Source organism: Amphiprion ocellaris, chromosome 15, assembly GCF_022539595.1.
Source record: "Amphiprion ocellaris isolate individual 3 ecotype Okinawa chromosome 15, ASM2253959v1, whole genome shotgun sequence".
Lineage (NCBI taxonomy): Eukaryota > Metazoa > Chordata > Actinopteri > Pomacentridae > Amphiprion > Amphiprion ocellaris.
In genome coordinates, this window is record NC_072780.1 from 7,300,205 (window position 1) to 7,326,044 (window position 25,840).

At 38.8% G+C, this 25,840-nt stretch overlaps 2 protein-coding genes across 5 annotated transcripts; both read right to left on the bottom strand.

Annotated features, from left to right (window-relative positions):
* Positions 1–274: 274 nt before the first annotated feature.
* LOC111575028 (14-3-3-like protein) lies at positions 275–10,058 on the bottom strand. Of its 3 annotated transcripts, XM_035952684.2 has the most exons (7): positions 9,533–9,630; positions 9,186–9,223; positions 6,659–6,960; positions 4,890–5,013; positions 3,627–3,790; positions 1,904–1,999; positions 275–1,785 (listed from the first exon to the last, which is right to left on the bottom strand). In XM_035952684.2, exons 1-7 carry the CDS (start codon positions 9,613–9,615, stop codon positions 1,699–1,701), a joined length of 894 nt encoding a protein of 297 aa, XP_035808577.2. In that variant the 5' UTR covers positions 9,616–9,630; the 3' UTR covers positions 275–1,698. The 3 variants fall into 3 exon arrangements, with proteins under 3 accessions (XP_035808577.2, XP_023135694.1, XP_023135695.1); XM_023279926.3 differs by lacking the exons at positions 9,186–9,223; positions 9,533–9,630 and adding an exon at positions 9,904–10,058; XM_023279927.3 differs by lacking the exons at positions 9,186–9,223; positions 9,533–9,630 and adding an exon at positions 9,665–9,819.
* Positions 10,059–15,312: 5,254 nt separating this feature from the next.
* znf706 (zinc finger protein 706) lies at positions 15,313–18,623 on the bottom strand. Of its 2 annotated transcripts, XM_055018203.1 has the most exons (4): positions 18,486–18,576; positions 17,414–17,539; positions 16,387–16,522; positions 15,313–16,193 (listed from the first exon to the last, which is right to left on the bottom strand). In XM_055018203.1, exons 3-4 carry the CDS (start codon positions 16,519–16,521, stop codon positions 16,098–16,100), a joined length of 231 nt encoding a protein of 76 aa, XP_054874178.1. In that variant the 5' UTR covers position 16,522; positions 17,414–17,539; positions 18,486–18,576; the 3' UTR covers positions 15,313–16,097. The 2 variants fall into 2 exon arrangements, with proteins under 2 accessions (XP_054874178.1, XP_023135696.1); XM_023279928.3 differs by lacking the exon at positions 17,414–17,539 and having other exon boundaries at positions 18,486–18,623.
* Between the last annotated feature and the right edge of the window lie 7,217 nt (positions 18,624–25,840).

Here is a 25,840-nt window from a genome sequence, read left to right on the forward strand (position 1 = left end):
TGTTTAACACATTTTAGGTGATATCTACTAACCTGGAGCTCAGTGAAGAACTTGGTGTCAGCAAAAAAAGTAGTTTACATATTTCTAAAACAAAAAACAGATTGTGGTGATGAATTTACTGCCTTACAGTGTCTCTAAAAATATGTGAAAAAACTAAATGTGCACATAAAGTACAGTGAAATCAGTTTCTGTGTGACATAAAAGGGAAATTATATGCAAGTATGTATTGTAAGGACATTGCTATACATACAAAGACACACAAAGCACAGCGTACTCCATTTGAATGTTTTTATTCCACTTACATGAAAGCACATAACCAAGTAACATACTCAAGGGTGTAACTTGCAAATCCTGAATCCCTCATCCCGTCATTTTTTTAAAAAACTGAGATACTGTAATTAGGAGAAACTGGCACTACTCTGTGACTACTAAATGGCCTTAATGCAGCTTTCTACCAAGTTACTTTAATATTCAGTTTATATTAAGCATGGTTTTAGTTCGTCTTTTCATGATGTACTTTCAACGAAGATAAATGTTACTGTAAACCACCTGGTTCAAGCTAAATCCTAAGCAAAAACCGCCCCGTTTCAAAGCACATCTAACCCTCACACCATACTACTGAGAACTACATACATTCCAGGAGTCAAATCAAGAGTCAAAGGGAATAAAATACACCAAAAGAAAATACAAAACACCTGAATAGAAAAGAGTAGAAAGCCATATAAAAGCACATGGCAAAAGTATCCTCTGCACTGCTGAAGAGATAAAATATAAAAAGTTATAGTATCAAGCCATTTTACCAAGTTGTTCACTTTATCTTAGGCTGTTCATACCTCGTCATACCTTGGTATGCAAAACTGCAGGAAATTATAGTCTACACATTTCACTGAGAGTGAAAAGTTGTCAGTAAAATGGAATGTAATCTTCTCAACAAATCCGTCAACCCAAGTTTAAAGTACAGTTTTCAGAAGTAGCCATCATACAGGAAACCCTTCCTATGCCTGAAGGCACATTGAACCCATTGAGCCATGACACATGTACCATCCATAAAAACACTACCTGCTACACTGGACACTGACAAGGCGGGATGGATAGAATATGGTAATAGATCTTTACCAAGGAAAAACTTGGCTACGGTATATAATCACTGCTATTGACAGATGTAGAATTTAGTGAATGTGACTATTTTTTTTTTTTTTTTTTTTTTAAACACCCAACATTGCTTCAAAGGAGTTTTGTGGACCAAAGTATCACAAAGGTTTTAAATGTTCAGTTCAAGTAAAAACATACAAATGACTAAAGTTAGAGGTCGAGGTTTTTTTTGTTGGTTTTTCTGCAACAGCAGCAGTTTGCTACAGTGAATAAGGTTAAAGATCACGGGGCTGAACTGGTTCTAAAGGAGGGATTTCATCTGGAGTGAAACAGACAAAAAAAAAGAAATATGAACATTCACTGGTTCACACAATGAGTAATGTTCAAAAGAAAAAACTATTTATCCCATTCTTTTCTCTGTGGGGGTGCTCAAACAATAACATACACGCTTCAATGTATCTGCACACACATACTGTACTTTACACACTGCGAGTGTGGTGTAAACATACATATCTGTGCATGTATGTGCACACACAACCACACACACAACTTAGGCTGGTGAGAGGTAAAAAATGTGTGTGTTGGGTTTTTTTCCTTTTCAGAAGTTCAGTTCTTGTCAGCTGCCTGCTCCGTCGCCTCTCCTGCACCATCAAGCTGACCCTCGGGCTCAGGCTGGTTGTCCGACGTCCACAGCTGCAACAGAGCACAGCACAAGGGATTTAGAGCTCGCTCAGAAGCAAGGAGGGGGAAACCTTTGCATCTAAAACATTTAGGCAAGTTTGAAAAGCAATGTGAGGAACAAGACACTCACTGTCAGATTGTCACGGAGCAGTTGCATGATCAAGGTGCTGTCTTTGTAGGAGTCACAGTCGAGCTGGTCAAGCTCAGCGATGGCGTCATCAAAGGCCTGGAGCAGACAGAGCCAACAATCAGCGCTTTCAAAACCAGTGTACAGGCTCCACAAGCGTCCAAGACAAGTTTGGGATGATTTGAAATAAACAGCAGCAGGGTGGTAATAATTTGAATAAGGAGGAGCCGATATACAGCTCAAGATAAAAGGGTGGGTTTGTGCCGTGACGCTACAAATAAAATGATGAATTAAACAAATATGTCTGCTTAATGTGCTTTGAAATGTAATAACAGACACATTAAATTGAAACATTAAAATTCTTGTTCTGGTTACAATGAATGGCGTAACCCAAAAAGTCTAATTTGTTGGGCTTAATCATTATCCAACATCAACATAAAGGAATTGATTGTTTTCCTTCTTTTTAAATCTACTGCAATGTTTGGTTGCAAGACAAATCCATCATGTGTTTTCTCCTGTTTTCATGAAGGGAACAGTTTGAACCTGATAACATCTCCCTCCTATCTGTAAGTATAGCTGGCAACTGGTTAGCTGCCCACCACCATCGCTAATACTCACAAATCAACACATATCTGGATTGTTTAATCAATAAGAAACAATTTATTGTATTATTAAGGGATATGGCCCTCTTGGTTGGGTACAGTGACTTCTTTCATGTTATTGTCCTGAACTTGCCATTCAACCAATGCAGGGTGTTTCATTCAGTTCCAGGCCATTTCCAAAAACAATCAAAGATAAAACACCTGCTAGGATTTTGTTTCACTCCAGTCTTCTATTTTTTAGAGATTTTAACAAAATCCTAAAATCCAGCGTCATCGGAAATGAAAGTTAGGTCAGGTAACCCACCTTTCTGCAACTGAGAGTAGATGACAGAATAATGATATTTAGCCTCTTTACGCTACTCTTCCAGTATGTTTCAGGATAGATTTTGAAATTATTGTACTGATTATAGGCTCTGGAACAAACAATCTGCCTTTTAAATACCTTCTTTAAACATGCTTTCAGTCACAGTGTCTTTCTAACCCAAACAACACTTTTCATTTTCCTAGAGTTTTTCCTTGTTTTATGACTTGTCGGTTCTATGTTGATGCCTTGGGAAGCACTTTGAAATTTACATTTTGAAAAGCTTGACAAATAAAGATGACAATTTTTATGATAGTGCTGATGATCACAATAGTAAAGTTTACCCTGACTACCCTATAGAGGAATGAATGTTGTGTTTCACGGTGTTTACTGCTGGATCTGATGAATCTAGCAGGAATTCCCTGAGTGACCTCCAGCTAACAGGCAGCTTTCACAGAACACAGGCGTATATTGCAAAAAATGTGCTGCTTAATTCCAATTAGTTGACTTGGCTTCCTCATGTTTTGCATGCTGTCTCACTGCCACAATGTCATGGCCTCAAGGGACATTTAAGTAGAATGAAGTCAGCGCAAGTGTTAATAGGTACACATGCTTCTCCTGGTTCTGCCCTGTTTGGTGCAGGTCTGAGTCATAAAAACGGAATCAACATCTCAGCTGTAAAATAAACTAGCTGCTTACACAACTACCAAACCTATTTTAGCTTCATATTACACTTTCCAGCAGTTTCAGGACTATTCTACCTGTACAGAAGCCAAATGGGAGTCGTTATGAAATCAGACACTAATGAGTAATGGGTTCCTACCTCCTTGGCCAGTTTGCAGGCCTGTTCAGGTGAGTTCACGATCTCATAGTAGAAGACAGAAAAGTTCAGAGCGAGGCCGAGGCGGATGGGATGCGTAGGCGTCATTTCTTTTTTGCTTATTTCCAAGGCTTCGTTGTAGGCCTCTTGTGACTTGCCGATGATCTCTTTGCAAAGGAAAACAGAGCAGTCAGGAGGCTTCAAAGACAAGATTTTTTTGTGTAAAATCGTTTTGTGTGCTTAATGGTGCCAGTTCTTCATACAATACTATACAATGTTTACTCATTAAGGATATAGAAAGTACTTCAATGTGTCTTCCTAGGTCTGCCTGATACTAATAAGAAAGAAGAGAAATGCCAAAGGGCACGAAAGGCAGCGAATCTTCTAAACTAACAAACAAAAAAAAACAATAAATGTTGGCAGTTTCTCACACACACTAAAATGTATTGATTAACACTGCCGATTGGCTGTTTTAGCCCTACTGCTCGACAACTAAAATTCTCTTCAAAACCAAAGAAACATCAGGCATGAAAGCTGCATCTCTCAGAAGAAACCCTGTGAGGAAAGTAACACATTATAGGAGATCAATGTCTCAGTGGGAAATAAAATACCCCCTAATGAACAGCAAAAATGTGATTGGAGAATTTCTTATCAAGGTCTAAACAAGGTGTCAAACCAGATCCAAAGAGGACTGTTTTGGATTTGTTATGGATAAGATACTTTAAAATTTAAGGGATTTTTGTAGCAAATATGTTGCTGAAAAAAATGAATCTATAATTTACAAGACAGCCTGAAATCAGCGATAAATAGGAAGCAAAAAAAAAAAAAACCATCACTTGGGCAGTTTCCACAGCAAACATAAAAATTCTAAAATGCCTCCCAGCAACCAGTCGCAGCCAACACCCAGGTTTTGCGCCGGTTGCCATGACAACCCAGCAGCTGCCTTCGCCTGCATTTCAGCTGACAGGTGTAGGTCAAGGACGGACGATGTCAGTATTCTGGCCACAAACACATGAAGCAAGCCCAGTCCCTTCAACATACAGACAATTTTAAGGACCCCTGATCAGCGCATATTTATCCCGTCATTCAACAAGAGACAAGATCGCACAGCTGCAGGTGTCTTTAAAAGGAGGTTGTGTGTGTGAAATCGCTTGCATACTTTTCATGAACCCTGGGTACAAGAACAGAGCAAGATTTCCTCAAGTAACTGCTTGAGAGAGATGAATGGAACGATCATTAGCAACATGTGAGGTATGCTTTACTTACCCTTCCTGTTTTCTTCATTGGCCACCTCGGCTTCGTAGCGGAAGTAGTCTCCCTTCATCTTCAGGTAGAAGACTTTGCTCTCACTACACTTTGCGTTGGGGATTAGACAGTTGTCGAGTAGATCCTGCAAGTGCACATGGGAAACTTTAACGCTACAGGTATGGAACTCCATACAAAACTCACTGTTAGTCATTTCCTAGGCTTTAAATTGGACATGTTTATTATTTTGACCGACTTGTCGTTTGTCTTACAATAAAGATTTTAAAGTGATGTACAAATAAAAGATTTTAAAGAATGAAGGGTGCTGACAGGTGGATGAAAGCAGGTAGAGCAACAAATCTATGGTATCGGATGGGAATCCACATTATACTTTAGCACTAAGACTACCTTGCAACACAGAGTGGAATGCGTCCAACAGGTGTGGCTCAGCTTGAATGGGGTGCATACTTTAAAAATTGCAAATATTAATTTAGGAGTTTTACTTTAAAGCTCACAGATTTGACCTGAATGGACGAACATGTTATGCATGGTAGCTCAAACATACATCACAAAAAAATCTTTCTGAAAACATATGGGCCAAGAAATAAGCCATGCAGATGCTGAAAATGTCTTCATTTTAGATCAATCAACAACTGAAAAATTTTCGCTCTGGATTATGGAAATAAGGACCACTCAAAGTGATGCCCCGCCTCCTGAAAAGCAGAAGCGTGGTAATGATGGATCCCGTGGACATGCTCTGTGAGGCTGGCTTTATACTTGCCACTTCCATAAGTTTGCGAGGGTGATGGAAATTCTGAATCTCCTCAAGTCCAAACAGCTACTATGCTACAAGAGCAGCAGTCTCATTTTGCCAGCCCATTCTGTAGTACATAATTCCGCCATACTGAGAATAAACGCTGTAGCTTGTTTGCATTTCTTTTACCCAATCCCAGCCATTGTGGGCGTAGCTAAGCAAAAAACGTGGCTTCGGTGTTAACTCAAAATAGTGAAGAGTGGAACGGTTTGAGGAACAGCGGCATGCAGCGATGCCAACTCTGTGTTTGAAATGGATAATAGTATGGTAGGTTGCTGTGGGTTCCCATAGTGAAGAAACGTGAACACACAGAAAGCAAAAGGAGGGACAAAGGTGACCCACATCCTTCATGAGCTGAGTCAGACTACCAGCAGCGGTGCCCATGCATGTAATAGCGATGGCCAATCAGTAGGTGTCACTACTGGGAAAAGACAAAACCGCTCACTGGCTGCCCATGAAGAACATTTTTCTTCTGTCTCCAGCACATGGATTTTTAATAAGTACACGACACTGGATTCCAAGATGGCACCCATTTTCTTTACTCAGCAAGCATACAGTTTTCTATCCACTGGGATGATGTCATGCACATACATCGTTTTCTTTGTTTTGGGCAAGGTTCGCAAAAATAAAATCTTCACAATTTGAAAAAAAAAATAATTTCAAGCAGAAAAACTATTTTTTTTAATGTTCTGTGGATTGTTTTACAAATATTTATACTAGCAGTCTACAGGGGAAATGCTTCTATAGTGTGATGCAAGGCTGACTGGCCATAGCCAAAGCAGCTCTCTTAAAGATGCTCTGGCAGACCACAAGGCCTCAGTCATGGCCTGAACACACCTTACACCAACTGAATATTTACTGTGTTGCATCTCTTACTGTCTTTCCATCCAATAGTCACAATTCTCGCATTTATTCTTGTCACTCATTGACACCCATCTACCCCCTTCAGCCCGTCTCCACTGTCCCTGCTCCTTACCAGTACATCCTTGCAGACGTCATTGAGCTCCTTCTCGATTTTACATCTGTACTCCTTGAAACCTGTGGCCTTCCCGCTGTCGTCACACTTCTGCTCCAAGCTGGACACGATCCTCCAGGAGGACCTCTTGGCCCCCACCACGTTCTTGTAGGCAACAGAGAGCAGGTTGCGCAACTCGTTGCTGAGCTCCTCTTTGAGCTTTTGTGTGATCTCCTTCATGACTTCGGCCATGTCTTCATAGCGCTCAGCCTGCTCGCACAGCTTGGCCCTCTCTATCATATGTTGTACTTCTGCCATGGCTCCTGTATGGGTTGAGGAAGGAATACAGAGGAGAGAGCATTGAGACAGACAAAACAAAGGGAACAGGAGACAGGATAGGAAGACAGAGGAGAGAGGGTTGGGGGAGGGCAGGCACAAAAACAAAAAGAAGAACAACATGATGAAGGCAGGAACATTGGTTCGATCATTTAAGGTGAATGGAGGAGGACTACAGTGCATGGAACCATGTTATTATTCCTGCATAACTTGATTTCTAAGGTGCGCATTTAAACACCCTGACTCAAGATACACCTACATATTTTAAAATCTTTAGAGGACATAAAAATTGGAATTACATAACAGATAGTGATGACTTTATGTCTATGGAGAATATTGCAAGAACAAAAATCTAAGTTGCTTGCTTTTTGCTATAATCATATCAGCCTTTCAGCCTCTTTCAAAGCCTGGGTAATTTGGGTGTGTGCACACCAGGTTTTGTTTAAGTGTTTTTTGGATATTATTCAGCTTGGCTCATCTGGCACTCAGACTGGCACAGACTTGATTTATACTGGTGACTAAAGGCCAATTCATGCTTTCCATCTCTGCAAGGGTTGGCATGATGTAAATTTCATCATACATTGAAGTATGTGACAGCCTGTGTGGACAGTCAGGGTACTAAAGTACAATCCGTTTACCCATCAAATACCAAAAATAAGAAAAATGTATTTTTAACCAAGGAAACTGGTACATTTTCCCATTTCCTTGTGCCCAACATTGAAAATTAAATGTAACAAAATGGAAAACACAGCTCATCTTTTGGTTGATTTGTTACTTTTCCCTCTCCAACTATAAATTAAAACGGGGTGCTTTTGCTTTTTTTCCACTGAACACTGGTGAAGTAAAAACACTCATTAATGTAGAGGGTGAACCAGAAGTCAAGTTAAAGTGCAAATAAAAAATTTTTTTAAAAAGATAAATGTGTAAAAACTTTAGTGTGACAAGAAACAGTCATTTTGTATACTTTAATGTATATTAGTGCCCCAACCATGGGACCCTCTGTAGACATCTGCAATCAGCCCAAAATTTGTTACCACCCAGACCAGGAAAGCCACTGATGTCCTCCACATATTTATAATTCAGAATTTAAAGAACAGTAATTGAAGTAGTCGCTGGTGGACATGGGAGGCATTTTGATTTGTTTTCCATCGATGGAGACCAAACACGGCTGGAGGTTCTAAATTCTCCAGGAGTCTTGCGCCACGCACAAGTCAGGAATACTTACAGCAACACAATGCAACGGGTAACTAGGTGCTATAGCCTGTAAAAAGAGCAAGAGTGCACATGCTTGCCTCTAGCTTACACATCCAGAACACAGACACAGCCTACTGCACATTTATGGAGCCCTTCAAGTGGACCCCAGCAAACTAGAACTGCAAAGTTGTACAGCACCAACATGTGCACGTGCGTTCCAGCAAGAGTGTATCATCGAGGCTCATTTTACTTGGTAGTCATTGGAGGCACGGCGAGAGAAAATGGTTGTATTTGTACGTAAGTTGCACAAGAGAAAAAAGTTCCAGCTTCTTTTGCAAAACAGCAAGATGAATTAAGCATGTCAAGCAAAGTGTAGCATTTTGTTGCCTCAAAAGGGCCAAAATACTTTACATAACTCATAATAGGGATACAAATGTGCATCCCTCTTCACAATGCATGCTTTCAGATTTTTTTTCTTAATCACAACTTTTAAAGAAAACGGAAAAATGGACATTAAACGACGAAGAATACCCCAGAAGACTGTCTGACCTATTCAAAATGTAGGGCTAGGACTGCAACCATTAATTATTTCCATATATAGTTAATATTGCAGATTAGTTTCAAACATTAATTGCAATTTCCCAGAGCACTAGGTGACAGTTGTGTTTTTCCTCCCAAAAAAAACAGCCCAAAAGGCCAAAATATGAATTTAACTATCATATGAGAAAAGAAGAAAAAGATGCTGTAATCTATGTCTAAAAAAATGGTTGATTAGACAAATAAGAGCAGCAAAATCAGATTTTTGACTATAGGTTTAGTATTTTGCTAGAAATGCCCTGCAAAAATGCATCTGCAAGAAAAAAATTTAGAAAAATACAGAATGCCTATAATCAATATTTGTCTCTCAAATCCAATTCATTTGCCTGCTTTTTTTTTCTTTTTAAGATGTAGGCCACTTCCTAAGGAGAAGAGTTACACTGCACAAATAAATAAATAAGCAAATTTGCACATTGCTTACCAACCCGTCTTGTATGAGAATCACCGAATCTGTGAGCCCTGCATTTTAAACAGGGGGGAGGAAAAAAAATCCCTCAATCAGTGAGTCAGATTTCCCAACACGCAGACACCTGCACCCTTCTCAGGAATGTCAGCCACCCAGTTTCACGTCACGATCTCTCTCACACACACACATACACACACCTGCCCACGAGCTCATACAATGTACGGCAAGAAGGGCAAAAAATAAATATAAATAACCTTCCTCCGTGAATTACATGTAACATTTTCAGTGTTGCTGCTGTTTAAATGGCTGCAGTCGCGCTAACATGATAACTGCTGGACTGGAATAAAGGGAGGCTAGCTTACTTCGGTCCACAGTGAACGCCCTTTTTCGCTTCCCGGAAAACGAACCAGAGCTGCTGCTGCTTTCGTGAGCTGTAAACGATCATTTTAGATTCTTTGATTCCCAAAAGCGAATGTGGCACACGAAGAAGCTACCTGCTAGCCACGGCGAACAGAAAAAGACGGCTCAGCGTGCAGCAAGCGGCGCTCCCCCCTTCAGTCAGCGGCTCGAACAATGACGGAGCAGCCGAGCATCATCAACCATTTCAACTTTACGGTCGCAGAAGCAGCGGTGAAGGCGGGACGAAAAACGTCCCCGGAGCCCGCCGAGAGCAAGAACGGACCTTTACATATCGATATTACCGAACAACTGCGGAAAATAAAGGAGAACCAACCTGTGAGTGTCGTTAGACAGCGTTGTTCCTGCTTCCCGGCCGCACAGCTGACGATCTCTCCCGCTCATCCACGGGGTTTCCCTCCAATCAAAGACGCGGCAGCAGGGTCGCACCGGGACGGCTGACGTCACACTCGGGTTGCTAGGGTGACCGAATTTACAGGCAAAATTTTGAAGGGCGTGAGTCAGTTAGTGGAAAATTTGTTAAGATTTAAAGTCTTTCTGTAGTTTTTTCTACAAGAAACCTATTTATTTTTTAGATTGTGTTCCCAAATAAAATAACCAATTTGTATTCACAACAGTATTTCTGTCCGTTTGGTTCAATGAGCCCTCATTCGCTACTGTGGAAGTTTTGTGTATATATATATATATATATATATATATATATATATATATATGTATATATATGTATATGTATATATATGTATATGTATATATATGTATATGTATATATATGTATATGTATATATATGTATATGTATATATATGTATATATATATGTATATATATATATATGTATATATATATATATGTGTATATATATATATATGTGTATATATATATATATGTGTATATATATATATATGTGTATATATATATATATATGTATATATATATATATATATGTATATATATGTATATATATGTATATATATGTATATATATATATATATGTATATATATGTATATATATGTATATATATGTATATGTATATATGTATATATATGTATATATATATGTATATGTATATATGTGTATATATATATATATATATATATATATATATATATATATATATATATATATATATATATATATATATATATATATATATATATATATATATATATATATATACACACACACATACCATGAGCGTTTTCCCGGTGTGTGCGCAAAGGCTCATGGGAGATGTAGTTGTTTGTTGTCTTAGGTGTGACGGGAACGAACTCAAACTGTGCTGCTGAATGTAGCAAGCAACTTGTCTGTGTAGTACGTTATCATTCACAGAGATTGTTTGAAGTGCTTTACAGGCAAAGTAACAAAAAAAACATAAAATAAATAAGAGATGAAATAAAAAATAAAGAAAAGGAGTATAAAATTCATTAAATTGAATTAATGGAAGAAAAAACTGTACAGACAAGTTGAAATAACTAAAAAAGACAGAGATTTTAAAAAACGTAAAAGATAAAGTATAGAGTGAAACCGAATTTTTAAAAATTAACCTGATTAATTAAAACAGTGGACAAAAGAGCTGTCTTTAGCTTACTCTTAAAATGACAACATTTGGGGGAAATCTAAGTTATGAAGGGTTTCAGCAGTTCGCAGGTTAATAGCTAAATGTCATTTTATCTTGTCTGGTCTGAACTTTAGGCACCACTAACCGACCAGCTGCTGCACATCTGAAAGACCCTCCAGGCTTGTATTCAACATATCTGTATGATATATTTTGACCCCAGACCATTTAGAGACTTATAGGCGATAATTAGTTCCTTAAATTCAATGCTGTTCCATTTTTAACTGGAAGCCAATGCAATGACCTAAGAATTGGAGTAATGTGTTCTCTTTTTAGTGTTTGTCAGTATTCTCACAGTAGCACTTTGAATGGGTTGCAAATGAGTAATGGTCTCATTGAGGGGGGGGCAGTAATACAGTTGTAGTTACCAATGTCTCTTAAAATAAGGAACAGAAAACACTATAGTTTCAGTGCTTTGGGAAAAAAAATCATGACAGAATGTCTTTATGAATAAATATTCAACTTGAAAAAACAGAAGCTACCCGGAAGTGGTGTTATCTGTTGTGCAAATGTCATAAAAGCACAAAGCTGTCAGTCGTTGTGGAAGAACTTGTCTCTAGGAGGAGTGCGTTGACGGATTAGGCTATGATATGCCATCTTTCAGACTCAGTTCTTCTATCATCATTGCAAAAGGAAAACTGAGAAAAAATCAAATGTACATATATGTCTGTTACACACACCTGCATGCACAAGATTACGCAAGATTCTACTGGCACAGTGCCATCATTGTGAGGTAACTTTCAAATAACGTTAAGTTTCTGCTAATGCAATGTATATAACCCACACACGCCTTATCTGGTCTTATGCAGATGTAAATTCGGCAAATCTGATTGCGCTTGTAGACCAATATAATAGTGACACCTCTGAAGAGAGCTACCCATCATGATCCAACTACCAATTAGAAATTTTAATAATTTAATGCAAAAAAAATCCCTCAGTATGTGTGATATGATGTGCCTTGAAACTGTCTAATCTGACCTTTGCCCAGACAAAGAGATGACACTTCATGGTTCATCTTCCTTGCTAATCTGCATTGCTTAAGTTTAAAGCACTGTGGCTCTCCCCACTTGCATACACCACGCCCTTTACCTAGTTGCACTACTCGTCCAAATGTCAGTGATTTTAGAAACTTTTCCACTCATGAATCATCCGTCTTGACCCTGTAAGACGTGTGTGAAGGTGTGCATGAGGGCACAAGTGCAGACAAGTCCGTGTGGCCTCAAAGTTTCAAAGAGTGGTGACTAACTGGTGAGTTGCTCCAATGCCACAGATAAACCTCAACAGCCCTGTGAACAGAGAGATGAATCATGTGTGTAGAGGTTTTTAATTTTATTGTAATTGCTAATTAGAAGTGTCTAACCTTCAAATGAACATAGTTATTACAGCCTTTTTTATACATCACTGAGTGAAAGGGATGCTCCCCAAAATATCCACCTGTGGAACAAAGTCTTCACTCTCCTTAGAAGCTTCTTTTTGTTTTTCAGCATTAACCCTCGTGCCGTCCTGTGGGTCAAAATTGACCCGGTTTAAAGTTTGAAAATGTGACAAAAAAATGTTTTCAAAGTGAAACTTCTGATGTCCACATTTTCAAAATTTTTGGGAAATTTTTGAACATTTTTTGGTGGAATAAAAGAAATGTCAAAAATGTTTCTTAAGAACATTCACCAAAAAAAATCATCCAAAATCAAGCGAATTTCGCTTAGTAAAAATCTTTCAAAAAGATCCTAAAAATATCTAAAGTGATTACATATATATCAGTAAAACTTCTAATATTTTTTAAAGAACATTCACATAAAAATCAACCAAAATCCAGCGAAATTCGCTTGATTTTGGATGATTTTTTTTAGTGAATGTTCTTAAGAAACATTTTCAACATTTCTTTTATTCCACCAAAAAATGTTCAAATATTTCCCAGACAGTGAAAATGTGGACATCAGAAGTTTCACTGTGAAAACTATATTTTTTTCCACATTTTCAAACTTTATACCGAGTCAATTTTGACCCACGGGACAACACGAGGGTTAAGAGATAAAATTACAAATTATGATATTACTAAAGATATAAATAAATGCTTTGCAAGTAGGTTTCCAAAAGGCTTCACCTTAATTTAACTGGCTTTCTGAGTTATTCTTGTTGTCGATGGCAACAAATTTCTCTACTGACTCTGAAACCCAAGACAGGCTTGGGCTCAAACACAAACACGGCCACTCACCAATATGATTCAGATGTTGTTTTCCTAAAAAGAAAAATGCATATAAACAATTGTTTGTACTCTGGTCTAAATTAATCATAGAGGATTTAAATGAAAGACAAGTAAAGCCATAAACCACAGACTTTCTCTGTTGCCAACACAGTGAGAGCTCAGATGGAAGTTTGTGCCTGAAAATAGACGACCTACAGCCGGGGAGAAATCCTTCACCTAATTAAAACAACTAATTTCATCTTGTGCTAGCGCTCCTCTTCTTCCTGTCAGCCCCGTGGTCGAATACAAAGACAGGTCATAACACTCATACATAAGTGTGTGTGTGTGTGTGTTCGTTTGTATGAATGAACGTGTGTTGTGTTTGTCCATTCACAAGTTTACAGATGGGAAGGAAGGATGTGGAGTATGTGTGAGGAGACGGGAACAATGTGGGCTATGACTCACTCATCCGAGCTGTTCAAACTATTAAAGCAACAGGCAGCATGGCACTGGCCCTGCTATTTTTTTTCTTCTGAGCAGTCAGAAAAAAAGGAAATCAAGCCTTATTTCCTATGAAAGGCTTTAATTTCGACAAAGAAAACAGATGCTGTGGCTCTTTAACCCTCCTGCGGTCTTCATTTACGGGCAGGAGTTTCCCTTAAAAGTTTTATTTTTTTAAAAAATGTCCCAAATTTGGCAAGAAAATATTTTCAAAAAATGAGTAAAAATCTTCCAAAAAAATCCTAAAAATATCTAAAGTGATTACATATATATCAGTAAAACTTCTAATATTTTCTTTAAGAACATTCACAAAAAAAATCAACCAAAATCCAACGAATTTTGCTGGATCTTGGTTGATTTTTTTGTGAATGTTCTTAAGAAACATTAACATTTTTTTTTCCACCAAAAATGTTCAAAGATTTCCCAAAAATGTTGAAAATGTGGACATCAGAAGTTTCACTGTGAAAATATATATTTTTTTCTACATTTTCAAACTTTAAAACGGGTCAGTTTTGACCCGCAGGACGACACGAGTGTTAAGTGACTGTATGACAAGCTCCTGACACATTCAAAGTAATGGTGTGGTTGTGTCACGTCTGTATGACACGCTTACAGATGGCGTGTTCTTTCCATATTGGGCTTAACATGCATTTGTCATAGCTGTGGAATAAGGCCACAGAACATGAACGAGTCAGTCACATTCTTTTACGCCGCTTGAGTAATTTTATGCAGTTTTACTCATTTGAAGGCAACCACAGATGTGTTTGTTTCACTACAATTTTAACACCAGTTTCCATCACCTGTGCATCTGTTTTTAAACGGCCACCTAACACAAGGTATTTAAACATTCAAGTGACTCAAGTAAAAGCTTTTACGACCTGTGTGGCTTGCTTTTGATCCATATAGTCACCTCTACTGGCAGCCGAGACTAATTTATTCATTAAAAAGTGTCACGGATTATTAACACTGCCTCCTGGGATGACGTTCAATTACTTTCTGAGCCTCACTGTCTTCCCTCCAGTAAATACCGCGTATACAAATATATTCATTACCATTCATTAATTATGGCACATTTACAAAGATAGAGGAGACCTGATATCCAAGGTCAGAGAGACTTCTATTTACTATTAAATGAGCGGAGCAGCAGAGAACTGCAGTTACTTTGGATGTCTTTGGTGCATTGAACTGTCAAAATCTTGAAACTTAGAGTCAGTGTTAGTTCACCAAGCCAGAAAAACAAGAATGGGCACGTACGCAGGATTAGTGTAAGTGATAACCATGAGAAACTACCGTCAGTCCAGACAGGGTGGAGTCTTTCAAATACTATCTACTGAAAGGCACAATATCTACGTGCAATCACCATAATCCTTCCCATCAAACCCACAAAACATTATCATAGAACCTAAAAAAAACAACAATACAGCACAAATACCACAAAGTAAAATTTAATAAAATGGTATAATACATCATTGGAGCATACATTCATTTTCCGAGCATATAAGTTGCTGGCGAGCTCCCATAAAATTTAACTAACTTACAATTCATTGTAGCCGCTTGCAAATGGCTGACAGATTTCACATTTTAGTGACCCAACATGAAATTCTCTGATTAGCTCTATTAAGGATTGCAGTATAACAGGGCAGACAGCGTTGTGGAGGAGTTACACAGTGAACAGCTGCGCAAAAACAGCGTCACAGCCTCCTTTTGATTCAATACTCAAAGCATTAACAAAACGGATGAGGTCACTTTTGTCACTGCGTTAACTTTAATTCTCCCACCCAAGCCAAATCCATAGTTTACCTCAGTCGTCGTGTTTATCTATAGAGGTTCAGTCAATCCACAAAAGCTTTGGAGAAAGAGGTACAAGAGCTAGCAGCAAGAAGTATTCCTATATGCACAACACACCAGGGCAGTTCTGAGAAACTGTGTGAAACTAAGGGGGAGGAATCATCTTTCACCCCTTTTCATTGTTCATAGATCGTACAGGTCTACAGCGGCCCTGACATCAAAACTGCATTTGAGTCTAGCTCTGCATGTATTTAAACACAAGCACATAGGACGGGATGGGAGGAAGCATTGCATCAAAGGCAATCTGTCCTGTTAAAGGATAAATGAAGCTTCATGTTGGTTACATCAAATCATCCAATGCTGTCAGACTGACAAGTGCAGAGTTGGTACAGGGCCTCGGAGAATTCGGCGTCCAGGGGTGACCACTTATGCCTCCACTCCTTCCAGCTCAGGGGGCAGAGGGGATTTTGGGTGCTTGCTCTCGAAGTGCTGCTTGAAGGTTTTTGGGTCCGGCATCTGGGACTGCGGGAGGGCACGAAAAATCCAAATATTAAAATCAAATTTAGGCAAGAAGGCCTTATACTTCATTTAAACCTTTAATCCTAAAAAAAAGGGAAAAACATGGCATCTGATTTACAGAGTTAAAAAGGTGAATAAAAAAAATCCTTTTGCCATCCTCAGTCAGACTTTCAGCTCTCTGGGTCGTCTTACTTACCCTGCACACAGCGCAGGTAAACACTAGCGCCGCCTTGGCTGCTGTCTTTTGATCATGACCCTTGGCCTTCTTCATCTCCGCCTGTTTCTTGGCATTTTTTTGCTGGGATTGAATCTTCTGATGCCCCCGTGCCATCCTGGCGAAGACGAGAACGAAAACACAAATGACTTAATGTTTACGGATAAGCATCGCCAGCCAGTCAGTAGAAGTTTATCAGTAGTTTGTGTGCAGAGTGGAGGTTCGTAATTATATCAATCAAATGTCAGGTATGGGTGATAGGTCATCATAAATTATGGGACGGGCAATTCTCTTTTGCTATATCTCTCACAAGATTAGTAAATAACCTTCCTTATGCGCAGTCTAAAGTTTAATGGCTATAAACACTGTGCAAACCAAGAAAAGAGCTGGCTACTCCCAGAGTGAGGAAAAGTAAACAAGATAAAGCTTCAGTTTGACCTGAGCTCAGATGCTTCGGGATAAACACACTCAGCAGGCTGGGCCATAAAACCTGGACTTACATTAAGGGAAGGGCTGACTGATTTCAGGACTAGAAGTCACCCTTATGTACTGCACTATCTTGCTAGCTCGGCTGAGAAAAACCTGCAGCTACTTTCAATCTGACACTTCAGTTTTAAATTCTTTTCAAAAGTACTGCTGCCAGGTTTTAAGATGACAGACAAGTTTGTAGCAACAGGCCCAGATCTGGCCGGTTTGCTACAAAGTTATTTGCAATTGGCTTTTTTGGAGGGCGGTATCTGAGAAACAAGTTCTCTCTTGCCCATGTGCACATTTAAAGGTCGATTTTTACTCTGGGGTTTGATAAACTAGTTTTTCCAGTCCAGTAAGCACTCTGTCGAGGGAACTCTCACTAAGCACATTCCTAGACAATGGTTTAGGTGGATACAAGTAAAAGGGTAAGGGTTAGAAAACTTAGGGCTTAGCCTTTAATATGTATTATGGTCAGATTAAGTTGTATTTGATATATTTTTTGTAAGGTTCTATTTCTTAATAGACAGAGTTGCTCTACCTCTTCTGTTCCTCTCAATCCGCCGTTCAGCAGGCAGATGGGTTCCCCCAAAGAGCCGGGTTCTGCTCAAGGTTTCTTCCCTGTTAAAAGTGTGTTTTCCTTGCCACTGTCGCCTTAGGGCTTGCTCTGGGGGTTCAGGCATATGGGTTCTGTAAAGCATCTTGAGACAATTTGACCTGTAACTGGTCGCTATATAAATAAAATCTAAATATTTAAACTTGTTAGGTTACTTCATAATGCCAATGCACTTGTGTATGGCTCAACAGCTTTAAATGTGCCATTTAAATGAGTGGCAACTTTAACCCAAAGGCCTTTAAGGGGCCACAAGACAAAAATGAGCTGCAGGCCCCTTGATTTGGACACAGAACTTAACAATGACTGTAGATTGATGATAATGCAGCCCCCTCCTTTACATTTAAGTGTGTAAGTGTAGCCTTGAAGGGAGCTACCCACTTTACCGTGTTGGTGATCCAGCATTGCTTGCTAGCAACTTCTATAAATAGCCCTCTGTCAGTCAGCAATGTGTTCAGTGTTTAGTACAGTTGGTTAACTTTTGAAAAATCTCTTAAGTTACAGCTAATTACGCAATATATTAACTTATACCAACACCACATGGTAAATGGATCATTAAAAAGTAAGCAGTGTCATTGGTGCCTGGGTGTTTGGACATATGAGGTTGTATCTGTGGGGTGTTTCTCCAGATGTGGAGACAATGAGCAAAATACAGGTGAACATGCTAACATTAGCTAACTGTTTCTGTGATTCGTTCTAACCCGGTGGTATCTATTTTAATACGCCACAAACGTGCTCTCAGGTTACGTTTCTTCACACAAACCGTTAACTCATCGAAGGTCGTGAAGCCCTTGACGTGACTCCAGTTTGTTTACACCAATTCTTCTGTGAAGTGTCACTTATTAGCTTTAACGTGGTTTAGCTAACATTAGCTCTGTAGCACGTTAGCTCGCCGACTAAACCATATGGAGTTTTAACTGACCTCCGGGCTAATGTTAGCGATGAGCACGAACAGCGTTATACCTCATAGTGCATATTTATGAAAAATAACAGCCCTTACCTGTTTTAAATAGGAGGACGTGTCGTTTGAAATGTGCCCACACACAAATGTGACAGCTGCTCGGTTCTCACTGACAAGTGAACCGTCGATGCCGCGTTCAGGGACACCCACAAGCTCACAAGACTCAGATATTTATAATCAATTCACGAGATTCAGAACTTGTATTTGTGTTATTTGTTTTTAAACATAATATATATAACTCAGAGCCACACATGTTGAAAACAGTGTAAGGAATTCATTTTGAGGAATGAAACGGTAACATGAATGAACATCATAAAACCAATCAGAAGTATTGCTGTAATGGTTCGTGGAAGAAGAAGTATTATACTAGTAGGTAATCTAACGTATCTTTCAAACATAAAGCACCTTGCTGTAGGGAGCTTATGCATTGAATAAAGTAACAGGATCGTGGGATAAAACATCTAAGCACGTAGCGGGTGAAGGAATTTCTACGATTTTATGAGGAACGTGAATGCACCGGTAGTGCTGTGTAATGAAGTTAGCATGCTGCAGATACATGACATTGGCAATGTTGCCCTCCAGTGGCAGAGTTTAACTATTACAAACAGCACCTTTACATGAACATCAACGCAGAGAAAGGAAGGCATTTAGAGACAGATTAAATTATTAAAAGAATCATAATTTGTCCAATTGAATCAAATCAGGAAATGACAACAATAGAAGTCAGCTTAAAATGATGATTTATTTGCAATTATTGCTTCATAATGACCCCAAATTGGAAGTTATGTTCTATCCACTGAGGTATAAGGCCTGCCTGCCTGCTTCCTGTTTCAAATTGGCAGATGAAATGCTTTTCTAATGTAATTCTCAGTTTTGTAAGCATTTATACATTTCAAATTAAGCTTATTTATATAGCATGTTTAAAGCAACCCAAGTTGACCAGTGTGTGGTATATGTTGTAAGACAGTCAAGAACAAAGGTTTGTGCAAAAAGCAAGACAGAATAAAGACATGTACAATCAATTTGTGAAACAAAACAAAACAAGTATAAAATACAAAAATATTAAAACCACTAAGTTCAACCAAAAGTCATTGAAAACATGCACTGCTTGAGATTTTGCCTCAAATGTGTCAATGGAGATGAAACATTTAATTAAAAGAGGAAGGATATTCCAGCTTTGGAACTGCAAAGGCACAGTTTCTCTTATTTGCCAGCTTCTCTGGTGCAAGGCAGCAACTGTTCTGAGGATCTATGAGGTCCAGAAGTAGAGTAGGAACAGATGAGTTCTGAAATACACCCAGGTGCTAACTCATGCACGGCTTTATAAACAAATAAAAGAACCTTAAAATCAATTCTGTATTCAAGAAGGAGCCAGTATGGGGATGCAAGTACAGATTTAATGCTTTCCATTGTTTTTTGGTACTAGTTAGGAGTCTTGCAGCAGCTGCAAAGATATAGAAAGGATAAGCCAATCACCAGCTACAGAGAACTATAGTAATCTAGTCTTGAGTAAAATCAATGCAGTGATCAAAGTCTTACAACCATTTGGCTCAGGGGTGTCAAACTTATTCTAGCTCAGGGGCAACATTCAGCCCAATTTGATCTCAAGCGGGCAGGACCAGTAAAATCCCAGCATAGTAACTGCTTAATAACCACAATTCCACATTTTTCCTTTGTTTTAGTGCAAAAAAATACGTTCTGAGATTTTTAACATTTAAGGAACTATCTTTTCACAAAACACATTACAACTTACAGATCACAGATTATCTACAAAGGCACAAAACATTTAGTCACAGGTATCTGGAACTGAATTATTAAGTATTTTACTTTCAGAAAAACAAAAAAAAACAAAAACAAAACAAAATATTGCAAAAATGAGACACAAAATGACAAAAGTGACAAACAAAATGACAAAAAATGAGATAAATGACATGAAACAAAGCAAAAAAAGAGACAAATCTTTGACAAAAAAGTTACAGAGCAACAAAAAATGGACAAACGACACAAATGAGACAAAAAAATTACACAAATGACACAAACAAGACAGAAAATGACAGAAGCGTGAAACAAAATGACAAAAATGATGCACAAAACAACACATAAAGCAAAACACAAAATGACAAAAATAAGACAAAAAAGGCAAGCAAGACAAAAAGGAAACACAAAACAACAAATGCAAGAAACAAAACGACAAAACGGAGACAAACGACAAAATTCAGACAAAAAATACAAAAAACACCAACAAAACAAGACAAAATATTACAAAAATGAGACACAACATTACAAAAGAACAATGAGCAATCTAGTATATTACTTTACAATTAAAACAAGTTGTCATAGTCTAGGAATTATTTCAAATTTATGGTTTACAAATTTACAAATTGCAGTTAACGTCCTCTCTGTTATTTTTACACTTTACAAAGTCGTCCTGCGGTCCGGATTGGACCCTCTGGAAGGCCGGTTTTGGCCCATGATCCGTAAGTTTGACACCCCTGATTTACACAGATGGCGGCTTTCAATTAGGCAATGTTCCTCGGTTTAAAGTAGCACCCTTTTACCACACAGTTAAAATGTTAGTCAGATTTCAGTGATGAGTCAAAGATGACTAATATTCCTGTATGAGCATGAAGGTCGGTTGTCGGTGGCCTTATAAGTGGCTGATAATGGTTGTTGTGGAGTTATTTTCAGCTTTTCAGAAGAGAAGCGATGAAACTCAAACAGGAAAATGTGAAAGTGACACTAAATACAAAAACAAAACCTTTTTTATTTGATGATGGTTATGAGTGTATGCAGGTGAATTTACTGCTCCTACACACAAAAAAATCATTACATTGAAACTGATCTAAGGTAAAAGGGAATACTGGTGACAATTTTGTATCACTGTGGATTATTTACCAAAACTGTATTAAGGTATGTGTTGTTAAGTGTTGCAGTCTACTCTAGCTCTATTTCAAGTTACACTACTGATCATTAATAATAATAATAATAATGTGTGAATTTGCAGGTTTTAATGTCACATGCTCATCATTTGTTACAATTAGCAATTCATTTAGGATAGTTGTAGCAGTCTTTCAATTTTATTTTAATGACATAGCGACAATTCCCAACACGTGTCATCCCCTTGTGCTTCACAGAGTAAAGTGAAGACCATCCAAATTTTGAAAAGAGAAACCCACCAAATGCAAAGAGTACTTCGGATTCCCTTTAAACAAACACTATCTGACAGTGAGAGGAAACAAAAAGCCTCTTCTTTACTCGTAAGAACAAAACAAAACAAAACAAAACGAAACAAAACAAAACAAAACAAAACAAAACAAAACAAAACAAAACAAAACAAAACAAAACAAAACAAAACAAAACAAAACAAAACAAAACAAAACAAAACAAAACAAAACAAAAAAAACTGAGACAGAACCAGGCACAGAGAGGGCGGCCATCTGATAGTACGATAGCAGAGTACTGAGTAATGTAAGTAATTTAAAAAAGTTGCACACTTAAATATTTTGTTGGACTGCATTTAGCTTTGAGTACGGCACTCATTCACTGTGGCATCGTTTCAGTAAGCTTCTGCAATGTCACAGCATTTATTTCTGTCCAGAGATGCATTGATTTTTCACCAAGATCTTATACTGATGATGGGAGAGTCGGACAAAGTCTTCTCCAGAACATCCCAAAGATTCTCAATGGGTCTGAGGTCTGGACTCTGTGGAGGACAATCCATGTGTGAAAATGATGCCTCATGTTCCCTGATCCACTCATTCTCAATGTGAGTCCATGAATCCTGGCATCGTCATCTCAGAATATACCTCTGCTATCAGGGAAGAAAACCTCCATTGATGGAAAGACCTGGTCATTCAGTATCTTCAGGTAGTCAGCTGACCTCATTCTTTGGGAACATAATGTTGCTGAACCTGACCAACCCCAGATCATAACCCTAATCCCCACAGGCTGGTAGGCACTAGCCATGATGAGGGCATCACTTCATCTGCCTCTCTTCTTACCCTGATGCCCCCATCACTCTGGAACAGGGTAGATCTGGACTCATCAGACCACATGACCTTCTTCTATTGTTCCAGAGTCCAATCTTTGTGCTTCATAGCAAACTGAAGCCTTTTTATCTGATTATCCTCACTGATCTTAGAGCTACACAGCTGTTTAGTCCCAATCCCTGGAGTTTCCTTTGCATTGTGTGTGTGGAAATGCTCTTACTTTCACTATTAAACATAACCTTGAGTTCCACTGTTAATTTCCTACAATCATCTAAGAGTTTGTTCTGACCACATTTCTTCCTTGAAGATGATGGTTCTCCACTATCCTTCAGGTTTTAATAATGTGTTGGACAGTTCTTAACCTGATTTTAGTAGTTTCATCTCCTTAGTTGTTTTCTTTGCTTGATGCAGGTCAATAATTTGACCCTTCTGAGACAGATTAACAACCTTTCCATGACCACAGGATATGTCTTCCAACACGGTTGTTTAAGAAATGAGAAGCTCCTCACTGCATCAGCTAGGGTTAAATAAGTTGTTGCAGCTGAAACGTATTCATCACTGCAGTAATTATCCAATGGAAGGTTCTTACCTATTTGCTTAGTTAAATCCAGGTGGTGACTTTTTTTTTTGGCCAGGCAGTGTATATCATTATGTCAAAAATAAATCTATTTTGGTTTAAATAAATAGCCCAACATTAATATGAAAATAACAATAATGCTGGGTCATGATAACCCACTGGGTGATGTTAACATACATCTGTACTATACTGATTCAAACTGGGTCCAATTTTACCCCAATGAGTGTCTCTATATTCATATTCAACAGGCCTGACTAACAGCAATGAGTTGTTACTGCATTTTATTTATTTTACTGCTCCAATTTTTACTGCTCTTGTTTTTTCACGTGTGTTTCTACCCAAATCATAGCATTTAAATTCAAATTAGATACCAGCATTATAAAATGTGCTGTTTGTCAGATCTTTTTATTTCTTGAATGTTTTTCCCCCACATTCTCTGATAGATTTATTTTTTAATGAAACACCTCAAATCTCTTGTTCACAGGATGAAAACCCTTTGAAATATACTTCAAGTTTGAGAGATAAGCGATGAACGACATCCTCCCTCAGAGCAACACTAGGGGGCAGGTATGGAGGAGGACTTAGACTGAAAATGTACCGCCAGCAGCCACAACATGTGCACACAAGCACAACTGAAAACACTGAAACACACTTAACTGCTGCCATGTTAAATAGCTTATTTCATCATCACAACAATCTCAGCTTCCACTCGATTATTTATTAACTTTTTTATTTTTAATTGCAGCTCTACAAACACTGGCCTGCACAGACCGTGATGTGCTCCACAGGGCTGCATTAGATGTTTATCTCTTCTATGTGTCACTGTGGTTTTGGCCTCTGGTTGGAACAGTGGAACCGTTCAGGGCCGCTCAGTATTTGACTAAATTCAGCTGCTATGTAAATGAACTGCAGCTATCTCATGATGGAAACACAGAGAAGCTGTCTCAGTTACACCAAAACATCAGCAAGTCTGTCTGTGAGGAAAACAGGAAAAGCAGAGCTGTTGTTCGTCCTCTTATGAGTTGCGTTCATTCATTCGTCCTTATTAGAAAGATCGAGCAAACAGTGTGAGTCTATTTCGGCTCCTGTTGGAAATCTTCCTGACAGTTCGGTGTCATGACTTTTCTTGAGAGAAATCTTATCATTGTGAGAAAAGCCTCCAGCCAGCCGTTGCGTCCCCCCACCCCCCGCCCCTGCTTTTTTCTCCCATCCTAAGAAAAGAGAGACAATCTTTTCAGTCCTTTGTGAAAGCGGGAAATATCTCTCAAGAGAGAAGGATGTGATTATGCCTTCAGAAGGGCGCAGAAAGTAAAAGAAAGAAGGTGGGGGGAAGAAAATGACAAAAGCCACACATTGCTCAAGTTCCCCCACCCTGGAGGATGTTGTGCAGGGACTTGCTAGCTTAGGTTTGGGGTGGGGTTGTCCAGCCTCAGGGCCTGTGTGAAAGCAAATCTTCCAGGTGTCAGCTATTCAATAGCAGAGGAGAATATTATCTGGTTGTCCATTGTTTGTATGAAAAAGCAGGGGTTTGCCGCAGACAGCCTGAGATTTTTTTTTTTTTTTTTTATCCTATTTGGGTTCTTACTTCCCGCCACAAGCGCTTTCAGGTTCACTTGTGTAAATTATCTTTGACCTGTCAGGGGGCAGTTTCTGTTTTTTGTCTTTCACTGCATATCTGAGGAGATTTGAAGAGTTTTTAAAGATGCATTTCAGGCTTTTTCCACATACAGAAAGGGGAGAGCGGTGATTATGATGGGTGACCTCCATGTTTCGTTAGAGGCTGTTGAGGGAAGAGGAAGTCGGATTTCATCTTCCCTATTAGCCACTTCCTCTCCCTGCTCCCGCTTCATGCTTTCCCCTTTTTTTTTCTCCTCCAAACCAACAGGTTTTGCCAGAGTCCACTGCTGCTGCGACATGCCACAATGTTGCCAGACCAGTCGGGCCGTACACAAGCCATGACACAGTCACAACACATCCACATGCTGGTAACTTTCACTGCAGCCTTCAGAGGCCTCGAGTCACGTGACACGACACACATAAAAAGCACTCACACACTCACCCGGAGTTTCTTAGTGGGGGGTTGGTTTTGCAGTGTAACAAAAGAACCGCCCTGTGTTTCCAGCAAAGCAAATGTTTCTGCTCATTGCTTCATTAAAACTGACCCTGAGGTGCCCCGAGAAATCGCATCAAAAAGGCAAATCAGGCCTTCAGGGAGGAAAAAAAGTTAATTTCTTACCTGGACACACGGAGTACAGCTGAAGGAGAGGCGAGGTCTCGGGTCGGGGAGACATAAGCCGGTCAGACAGAGGCTGATTGTGAAGGCGCTGACAGATCAGCAACAGCAGCAGCTCTCTGATATTTGGTCCAAATGTGACTGTTGGTGAATGGAGTCAACAGCACTGGATTGACTGACAGTTTGAACACAAATGGAAAGGAATTGGTAGTAAAGAATATATATTACGTTTGAGCAGATTTTGTCTAAGCTGGTAAAGTTGTAACTGAGGTCTAAATATGGTCGGAAGAGCTGAAATATGTTCATGTTGCGTTGTATGATGCCCCACAAACATTATCAATCAAACTTTGACTGTATTGCATTCACTTACATACAGTTTAAAGTGCTTTATGACGGACTGACAGACTAATAAAAAGACAGTAAAAGACAGAAAAATAAAACAACTGGACACTAAGACAGACGTTTGAACTATGGAGAATACAATATTTTTTTAAGATATGAAAGCAATGAAGAAAGAATAATAAAGAATTAAAATAAATGAACATAAAATAGTTTAATGAAAACTTAGAATACATTTGTTTATGACTCAAACCAG

Coding starts and splice junctions, on each gene's coding strand:
- LOC111575028 (XM_035952684.2), bottom strand. CDS start 9,615: ATGATCGTTTACAGCTCACGAAAGCAGCAGCAGCTCTGGTTCGTTTTC. Junction 2,000..3,626: donor CCTGCAAACTGGCCAAGGAG/GTAGGAACCCAT, acceptor TGTCTGCTCCAG/GCCTTTGATGACGCCATCGC. Junction 1,786..1,903: donor TGCTCCGTGACAATCTGACA/GTGAGTGTCTTG, acceptor GCTCTGTTGCAG/CTGTGGACGTCGGACAACCA.
- znf706 (XM_023279928.3), bottom strand. CDS start 16,521: ATGGCACGGGGGCATCAGAAGATTCAATCCCAGCAAAAAAATGCCAAG. Junction 16,194..16,386: donor TTACCTGCGCTGTGTGCAGG/GTAAGTAAGACG, acceptor GCCCTCCCGCAG/TCCCAGATGCCGGACCCAAA.